At 43.4% G+C, this 10,102-nt stretch overlaps 1 protein-coding gene across 1 annotated transcript in view; it reads left to right on the forward strand.

Moving 5' to 3' along the window:
* The first annotated feature begins 1,208 nt into the window (after positions 1–1,208).
* The window catches only part of LOC107140745 (elongation of very long chain fatty acids protein 2-like), a 10,946-nt gene continuing 2,052 nt past the window's right edge, over positions 1,209–10,102 (forward strand). Inside the window, exons 1-2 of the mRNA XM_015483937.1 lie at positions 1,209–1,384; positions 2,978–3,132. Coding sequence (XP_015339423.1) covers positions 1,209–1,384; positions 2,978–3,132 — 331 coding nt within the window. The remainder of the gene's footprint in view (positions 1,385–2,977; positions 3,133–10,102) is intronic.

Consider the following 10,102-nt stretch of genomic DNA (forward strand, 5'->3'; position numbering starts at 1 on the left):
AAAATGTGATTCATAAACAAATAAAATGAAATAGTATTCACTGGGTAACAGCCCGGAGTAGCCTGGAGGACTGTGCTAGGTGGAACAAGCCAGGCACAGAAAGACAAATCCTTCATGGTCTCTCTTATATGTGGAATCTTAAACATGTTGACTTCACACAGCAGAGCCCAGAATGTGGGGACTGGAGGTTGGAGACAAGGGGGTGGGGTGACGTATGTCAAAGGAACATCTGTTAGGAGGAATAAGGTCAAGGGCTTTATTATACAACATAGTAACTATACATAAGAGTGATGTGTTCTTGGACATTTCTAAGACAGTAGACTTTAAGTGTTCTGACAACTAAAATGTTGATGCTGTGAGTCAATGCATATGTTAATCAGCCACTCGAAGATATACCCATATTTAAAAACAACATGTTGAATGTGATAAATATATATAACCACTTGTTAATTAAATTTTTTTTAAAATCACAAAATTAATGAGAAATGAAGTCCTTTCACACATTGTCTATGAAAAAATCATACTTGAAAATTTCAAAACTCTAAAGATAAATTTCATTAAAGTGATAAAACAAAAACTTAAAAAATAATTTTAGAATATACTTTTAAAAGAAACTAAGAAAGTAGCATCATTTGTACATCTTGAATGGAAATTATTAGTGGTTTATTAAAATCTGGGAAACACAAAATGGAATCTTCTATTCCTGGAAATGGATCTGCTGTAGTTCTGAGCATCCATATCTATCAAAAGTTTCTGTCCTAAGGGCTTCAGGATCTTTGCCTCTCACACAGTGAATGTTTTGAATTCATTGTAAAATATTATGGTTTCCACAGTTTTGGGAGGGAAAGTGTAACTCATTTTACTTTTGATCTGGCCTGTAACTAGTAAGTACTGTGTAAGCAAAAAGTAAGTACAGTGTCATCTGTCCCCTGTCACAAAACAGATTCCAGGTTCTAATACATTTTAAAATTTCATGAAAAGGTGGGAAGAAGTATAAGAGACCTCCTGCTCAACATAACATACTTTTGTTTAAGTAATATCCAAGTCACATGTGAATCCCATTTGACCTTCAAAGTTGGCTTACAAGTTCAACTTTAACTCCAGGAAGGAGTTGTACACAGAACTGTTGTGCTGTGGATTACCATGATCATTGTTTATTCATTTTTGAGTAATCAAATAATTTCATTAGCAAACACACCTCTTATGGCATGCTTGACTTGACTGATGGTTTAGATCATTGTTTCTCAACTGTGATCCGGATCATTTCTGACACCAGCAGCGTCAGCATCACCTGGGAGCTTGTTAAGGATGCAAAACGCCGGGTCCCTCCCAGGCCCGCTGAGTCAGAAACTCTGGGGGTGGAGCCCCAGCAATCACTCTACAGGTAACTGATGTACTCTCAAGCTGAAGAATCACTGGTCTAGTTGCATTTAAATCAGCTGTTCTCGAGAGGGATGATTTCGCCCCCTCCAATCCCTCATGGGGACGGGGTGCTACTGCCATCTAGTGGATAGAGGTAGGAATGCTGCTTGGCATCCTATGATGCATCACCCCCCTCTGCGCCCCGCTCCTTTCTGTCCCCACACTCCTTCATGACAAAGATTTACCAACTCCAAACGTTCCTAGTACTGAGGTTGAGAATTCTTGGAATAAATACTTTACGGGGACTTTTTTTTTTTAAAGTAGTTAAATGTAGTCAATAGAAAGTTGGCATGAATTAGCAAAGGTCTAGAATTCAAGTCCTGGCTCTGCTCATTAGTTGCTGTGGGGCTTCCTTCCAGTTGTCTCATTAATAAAATGGGAATAATCCCTGCCATCAAAGGAGATGATGTGCACACTTGCAAACTGTAATGCTAATGAAACGGAACTGAGGATTTTTCCAGTGGGAGGAAGATGCTAAAATAGTGAGAGCATCTGATTCAGTTGCCTGAAAATAACCAGGCTCCTTAATGTAAATCTGATTGTATCAGAGATTTTCCATCGTGTTTCTTACATCCTTCCCTGGAACGGCTTAATCTTAGCTTTCTAAGTTTTCAGTTACTGCATGATTCAGAAATAAGTTGCTTCTGGCTTCTCGCTATTCTAGAATTTCACAAACTTCAGCCTGCATCAGAATCACTAGGAGATTCTTCTTAAAGCGCCTTAAAATGCCAGACTGCTGGATTCTACCCTCGGAATTTTTGACTCAAGAGGTCCGGGAGGCTCCTGAAAAATTAGTTTTTTGTTTTTTTTTTTTTGGTCGAGTTCCCAGGTGATGCTGATGCTGGTGGTCTGTTGACCACATTCTTAAGAACCTCTCCCTGCCCTGTTATTAACTGAAGGACAGAAGATAATGGTTAGGCTGCTAATTTCTAATTGTCACTGGCAGGCTTTGACTGTGCACTTTTCAGTGGTCCATTGCCAAGCCTCTTTCAACATAGGAATAGCTTTTATATTCCTGGCCAGTGAAACTACCTCTCATTAATTTCTTGCCTAAAAAAAACCCACTTGTTTTTTTTTCCTATTCTCAGTGATGTTAATGATTTTAGCAATTTAGTGTGATAATAGCTTTGCTTGTTCTCATTTAATTGAGGCCACTCTACTTTAGCAATCATATTTAATGACAGAGGGTGCATACTTGGCTTAAACAAGGACAGGCTGTGCTGACGTATTTTAAACCATAGTTTTGTTACCATCAGTGTTTAGCCTTAATTTGGGAATTATTGCACTACCAAAAAGAATAAAAATAATGACAGTGAAGGGTCTGAAAATCTTTGTACTTGAAATGTACCTGTGCCCAGTGTGTCTTATCTATATTTGACTCAGTAAATTGAGACATTGTCTAAAATGCCGTTTCCTAGACCCCTCCCCAGAGGATGTGCTTGAATATCAGCTGCTGTAGAGAGTTTCCAAAATGGGGCCTGCACCTGCTTGCCTTGGGCTGAGCCCAGGAAGGGGAGGTCAGAGCCCTCCCCGTGCATTCGAGGGTTTGTTGCAGACTGCACCAGGTGGAGCAGGCATCTCCTGTTGGATGGCCCTGGGAGCCCTGGCACTGTACCATTGCGGAACCAGGCTTTAGAGATGGTGGCTGCTGGTCCAGTCAGAGGGCCCCACCACAGTCCCATAGTCAAGAGAGGTGTCCTCATGGCATAGGTGAGCCGCCGGTGAGCATTCCACAATTTCTCAAAGTCTCACCAATCAGCTGAGAGACACCTGGCAGGTGTGATGTGGCTTTGACAACAAGGGAAGGAACTAGAATACCAGAAGTGTGCAAGCTGTTGAGTGCTGTCAGTCCCCAGAAGCTCATGCCAGGAAACATGTGTCCTTGGGGCACAGATGGGGGCTTCTCTGAAGGATGGAACTGGGCTAGAAAAAAATCTGAGGCCCCCAGTGATGGGGATGTGAGAGAAACTGCAGCTGAGAGCACTCCGTGGAGGTTCATGCTACTCTCCCTGGGCACACTGGGGGTACGTGGCCCTCACAGCCACATCTGGATTTGCAAGTCCCAGTTCTTGCCTGTTTCAGAAAAAAATCATTTGCAGGCCACTTTTTCAGGGAAGGGAGGACACATGAACTAGAAGCAAATTTACAAAAGGTAATTATTGGCAGGTGAAACCACCTCATGAGGGTGAGCGGAGCCTAGTGTGTTTAATGCTCACGTGTGTCCCCTTAGGTGTTAACAACCACATGAGCCTTGCCCACCGAGAGGGATCTGGGAGTGTGGGAGTGTGTGTGTGTACTTATTAGGAGGAGGTAATAAATTCAGGAGGTTTGAGTTGCTGGGACACTAAAGTTGTCAAGGAGGCCACAACAAGAACGTCCTGTCTGTGCTTTTTTGCGTAACTGGAGTCAGATCAACACTGGAACTGTGTTTCTAAAATGTGAAGCTGTGTATCAGCACGTCTGTCAAGTGAACAGGTTTGTTACCTTGGGGGAAAGATGAGGGAGGGACACTGTCAAGTCTGTGTGACGAGTCTGACACACTGGGTGCTATCTTGTGCCTGTGATTAGAATGAGCATTTAGGAGAAGGCAGGGCATGGAAATGCCCAGCACAACAGAAGGTGAACGGACCCCCCTGGACCTGCCATATGGGGACGAGTTCTATGACCTCAAGCCAGCCCGAAGGGGAGACAACTAGAGGGCGAGGAGATCACACAGGACACAGGAGACAAGGGAATACTTCAAGAAGGCAAAGCTGAGTGTTGGAGACCACTAGTGTCTGATTGACCCACAGTGATTCCATTAAGCATGGAAAGTCTCTCTCTCCCTCTTTTTGTCCTAGCAGAGAACTTTCAACAGAAATCCATGGTAGTCCTGTCCTCTCTAAGATTCTCTGCGAGAACCTCAGGCGTCAGGGATGTAGACTTCAGCTTTACAAGCTTCTAGGATTTCTGCTGGGCCTCAAGAGTTTGCCAATCGCTTTTTTTTTGGCATGGGGGATTGAACCCAGAAGTGCTTATCCACTGAGCCACATCCCCAGCGCTCCCACTTTTAAAAGTATTATTTTAGTTGTAAATAGATCTTTCATTTTATTTTTTAAATTTATATGCAGTGCTGAGGATGGAACCCAGGGCTTCACACATGCCAGGCAAGTGCTCTACCCTGACCCCCCAGCCCTTTTTTGTATTTTATTTAGAGGGTCTCGCTGAGTTGCTAAGTGCCTCACCAAGTTGCAGAGGTTGGCTTTGAACTCTCAATCCTCCTGCCTCACCCCCCCCGCCCCCACTCCAGTAGCTGGGATTATAGGTATGTGCCACTGCGCTGGTAATGTTGGCTCTGTGTTTTGTTGTGTAGACCTTCATTTTATATCTCTGCCGCAGTCTGGCTGGGCACAAATAACCGGGAGGTCACGAGCCACTTGTAGGCTCAATCAGGAATGAACTTTATTCCAGAACCCACGTGAACTCAACGGGAACTCCGTGAGAACTCAAAAGTAGCGGGCACCCGAGGTAGCAGGAGCCGCCTTATTGCCGGACAGCAGAGGTTTATATACACAACTGAATACACAGCTTGTTTCAATTTAGCATCATCCAGTTACAGCAATCAGTCATTATCTTAATAATTATACACAGCTTAACTTAATTATCATCATCTTAATGGCTTGCTGGTACTACCCCTCAACCACTCCTTCTGGCAAAATGCCAGGCGCCATCTTGACTTGGCTGTGGCTCTCAACATCTCCCCCTTTTGTTTTTAAACAAAAAGTATATGGCTTAGGGACCATGCCTGTCTTAGGTTGTCCAATACTACATATGGTCCTTACCTGTCATCAGATGAGCTGACCTCAAGGCGTTCTCCTAATCCTTTTTCTTTCCTAAAACTTTGTTTAGCCATGGGTGCATTTGAATTGATGTTATTTGTTAATGTTAGTCCTAATTGATCTAGGACATCTTGTCCCCATAAATTTATAGGAAGATGATCCAATACATAATGCTGTATAGTTCCTTCACATCCTTCAGGATCCTTCCAATCTAATACCATCACACTTCTATGGGGATTAGTCGCCACTCCTAGGCCTTGAAGCGTTTGAGTGGCTTATTGTAATGGCCAATGTTTTGGCCATTCTTAACGAGAGATAATGCTAAGGTCTGCACCTGTATCCAGTAGCCTATTAAATTCATGTTCTTGAATATTTAGTTTTAGCATGGGGCGAGAATCTAAATTTAAAGAAATCATAGCCCAATCTACACCTGTGGAGCCTAATCCCCTGGAATCTTTTCTATAGTATGACTGGAAAATTTATCATGTAGGCTGGGTATTATTAATAACTGTGCTATTCTATCTCCTGGTGAAATTACTGATATACCCCTTGGAGAACTGGCTATAATTTTTATTTCACCTTCATAATCAGGATCAATTACCCCAGGACTTATCATAAGTCCTTTTAGAGTAGAAGAACTGCGTCCTAATAATAAGCCTACTGTTCCTTAGGGAAGAGGTCCTTTTACCCCTATGGGAATGATTTGAACTCCCATTTCTGGAGTTAGTACTGCTCTGGCAGAGGTGCAGATGTCCAACCCTGTGCTCCCTCTGGTTTGTCTGATGAGAGATCTAATGGATAATGTGTCCTGGGCACTACTCTGATGGTGTTGCTGGGTTCCTCCATTGCCCCGTATATTTGTGGTCATGGGCCCCGGAGCATTGGGCCCCCTTGTCCGTTTTTTGGCAATGGAGTCCAATGTTTTCCTCCACGATATCGTGGGTAAACACCTGGTTCTTGTCCATTTTTTGATAATAGAGTACCCTCTATAGTGGTTTGAAAACGGCATTCATTAGCCCAATGTCTCCCTCTATTGCATCATGGGCAAATACCCGGTATTCTACCCCTTTGATCATATCCAGTTTTGTTAAACCCTCCTCCTATGGAGCAACCCCTTCTAAAATGTCCTGTTTGTCCACAATTGTAGCATGTTTTTGGCCTGGCACCTAAAGCCTTTTGTACTGCAGCTGCCAAGGCTTACCCCTGTTCATTAATGTCTCTACATAATTTAATATATGTGTTTAAATCTCCATGTTTCCATGGTCTAATGGCCTCCCTGCACCACCTATTTGCTTGTTCGTAGGCTAGTTGTTTTATTAATGGCATCACTTGTTCTACATCCCCAAAGATTCTGGTAGCTGTTTGTATAAGCCTATCTACAAATTCAGTGTAAGGTTCATTAGCTCTTTGTATTACCTTAGATAATTGACCTTGTAAATCTCCATGCCCCTGTAAAGTTTTCCATGCTCTAACCACAGCTGAAGCGATTTGTGAGTATATGGCAGGATCATATCCAATTTGTTGCTGCTGACCCTCATAAGGTCCCGTTCCTAACAACATATCTAGATTTCTCTGAGGATAACCCACTGCTGCATTTCGCCTAGCCATCTCCGTGCAAAATTCCTGATTGGCAACCTTCCATAACAGATATTGTCCTCCATTTAGCGCAGCTTTGCACATACTAGTCCAATCTGCTGGCGTCATGTTCAAGTTGGTAATGGATTCGACCATACTTAGAGTGAAGGGTGCTTGAGGACCATAGGTTGTTACAGCCTCTTTCAGCTGCTTCACCGTTTTGAAATTTAAAGCATGGTGAATTCGCTGCACTCCTGCCTCCTCAAATACAGTGCATGCTAATCTTTGAGGTCCTATCTCAGGATCCCATCTATCAACTATGGGGGTTGAGGGCCACTCAGCATATGTTGTCTCTGTATACATAGGTAGAGCTGTTGGTTGAATACTTACGCCCTCTGGTGATAGAAAGGTGTTAGTAGCAACCTCCTGTTGTAACTTGTCCCCTGATAGCCTTTTCTTCTCTAAACTTTCTTCCCCTGTCTGACTAACTCAAGAGACTTCCTCTTTTACTTGATCTAAAATGTCTTCTCCTTGACTAAGCAAACAAGATTGTACCAATGTCCATAATGGTAATATGCCAACTGGCAGATTTCCTGGGCTTTCCTTTTCTATCTTTTTAAAATCTTCACCATGATGGTTCCATTGTGATATATTTAACAACCCCCCTTTAATGAACCATGGGCTACACATTTGTATCATCTTAACGTATGCCCTAACTGTTCTTGATTTTACTGAGATGCCTCCTTTCTCTAGTAATTTACTTAACACCCTTTTGGTTTGTTTTTTACTAATTTTTAGTTCCATATTTCTGCTATAAAGATATCGAAACCCAACAAGATAACACAAAACAAAACCGAAACAAAATGAAACAAAAACGGAACAAAAATTCATTGTATCATTTTTCTATTTTCTTGACATGTGTATCCATGGTCTATCTCTATCTCTTCCTCAGGGCCGAACAACTTCAAACCTTGAGCCAACCACTTTCCCCAGTTTGCCTGAGGAAGTTCTAGGGACAGGCAGCTTGAAACAAAAACAAAACAAATCAAAACAAGAACACATTGTTTTTTGAAATGGTCACCCATTCTCTCGCCCTGCCCTCAGGGGCGAGCAGTTTCATTTACCCCCAAGCTTCAGGTGTTCCCCGTATGGGCCACCAAATGCCGCAGTCTGTCTGGGCACAAATAACCGGGAGGTCACCAGCCACTTGTATGTTCAAACAGGAACGAACTTTATTCCAGAACCCACGTGAACTCAACAGGAACTCAACGGGAACTCCGTGAGAACTCAAAAGTAGCGGGCACCCGAGGTAGCAGGAGCCGCCTTATTGCCGGACAGCAGAGGTTTATATACACAACTGAATACACAGCTTGTTTCAATTTAGCATCATCCAGTTACAGCAATCAGTCATTATCTTAATAATTATACACAGCTTAACTTAATTATCATCATCTTAATGGCTTGCTGGTGCTACCCCTCAACCACTCCTTCTGGCAAAATGCCAGGTGCCATCTTGGCTGTGGCTCTCAACATATCTCCACAGGTAAAATGCTCCTTATTGAGCTCCATGAGTACTCAAAAGTCTCTAAAGCTCAGACTTAAGAGAACTGATCTTAGAATTTCCATATTTAGTAACTATTAGAGCTTACTCAGAGCTTCAGGGCCTGGAGATGATTAAATCTCTCATGTTGTAAATTAGGTGTTTATTGGAGGGAACTGTCTCATCCACATGTACATCCCCAGGGCCTATACCTGAGCAGGTGATAAATACTTGTTGGATAAATCAATAAATTTTGTGTTAAAATAACTTTCTTTGCATTAGTATTTTTCATAAAGGCAAGATCTGTGGAGGTCTAAGTTGATTCCTCCCTCCCTTTGGTGTAATCGATACTTTTTTTCTCATTTCTGTAGTGGCTTAGATATGAGGTATCCCCCAAAAGTTCCTGTGCTAATTAATGCAAGAGGTGATATGATTAGATTTTGAGAGCTGTAACTTAATCCAAGGATTATTCCTATTAGATTTATTAGTAATTCGGATGGACTACGGTATTGGGTGTTAACTGTAGGCAGGTGGGGCATGGCTGGAGAAGGCGTGTCTCTGGGGGCATCTCCTTGGGGTTTATATTTTGTCTCCCTGGCTTCTCTCTCTGCTTCCTTGGCATCATGAGCTGAGCAGCTTCCCTCTGCCACACCCTTCCTCCATGACGTTCTATCTCACCTCAGCCCAGAACAATGGAGGTGACCACTGGACCTCTGACAGTGTGAGCCCAAAGTAAGCTTATCCTTTTCCATGTTGTTCTTATCAGTGTGTTGGCCACAGCAACAAAAAGCCAACATAATTCTAATGGTTTTTTTAACCTATTATTGACACACAGTTACACCTATTTGATGTATTTGGTTTGTTTAGCTGGGATATATGCAAACACCTGCCCTCCTGTCATTATCACAGTCGAGGTAAAAGTGTGTCAGCACCTCTTAGAATTTCTTTATGTACCTTTATGTATGTGTGTGTGTGTGTGTGTATGTGTGTGTGTGCTCCTTAGGGTAAGAACTCTTAGTAGGAGATCTGCCCTCTGAAGTGCACAGTGGGTGGTGTCATGCACAAGGTGTTGCACTGGAGGTCTCTAGCACTATTTATCTAGTGTGACTGAGACTTTCACCTATGGAGCAGCCACTACCCTTATTGTCTTAGGTATGCACTGTAATTCCTTGAAAGGCGCTTTGATTTGTAAGATGATTCCTAGGCTTGAAAACAAGGAGAGCTCATGGGAGATGGCCTCCTGAGCACTGCCACCTGCTTTCTAGAACTGTTTTCCTTTTCCCATACGGATCACATATGCTATCCCACGCCGGCAGCCGAGTTTGCTATGGCAGCCTCCTGTGGTTGATCCTTGGAGGTAGCAGGGCTGTATTGGCACTTTGGACCAAAGGTATCAGAGCAGTGTCTGGAATGACAGGTTAAAAATGTCACCAGGGCCTCACAAGAGCTTCTCAGCCTCAGAAACACGTGTGGAGGTGTGTTGAGAGCCACAGCGGAAGGGGCCCCAGCAAACTTCCAGCTGCCGGCTGATGATTGGCTCACAGTGGCCCCAGCAACATCTAGCTGATTGGCTCCTCGGCCCCAGCAACATCTAGCTGATTGGCTCCTCTGCGGTGATGCTCATTGGACTGTTTCCCTGCCCTTTCAGACCACGGAGCTGCTCATTGGGGGACTTTTTTGGCTCCGCCCACGTGACCCAGCCAATCGGCCTCAAGAGCAGGAGGATTGTGGGAGGTGAAGGGAGGCT

Source organism: Marmota marmota, unplaced genomic scaffold, assembly GCF_001458135.2.
Source record: "Marmota marmota marmota unplaced genomic scaffold, marMar, whole genome shotgun sequence".
Lineage (NCBI taxonomy): Eukaryota > Metazoa > Chordata > Mammalia > Rodentia > Sciuridae > Marmota > Marmota marmota.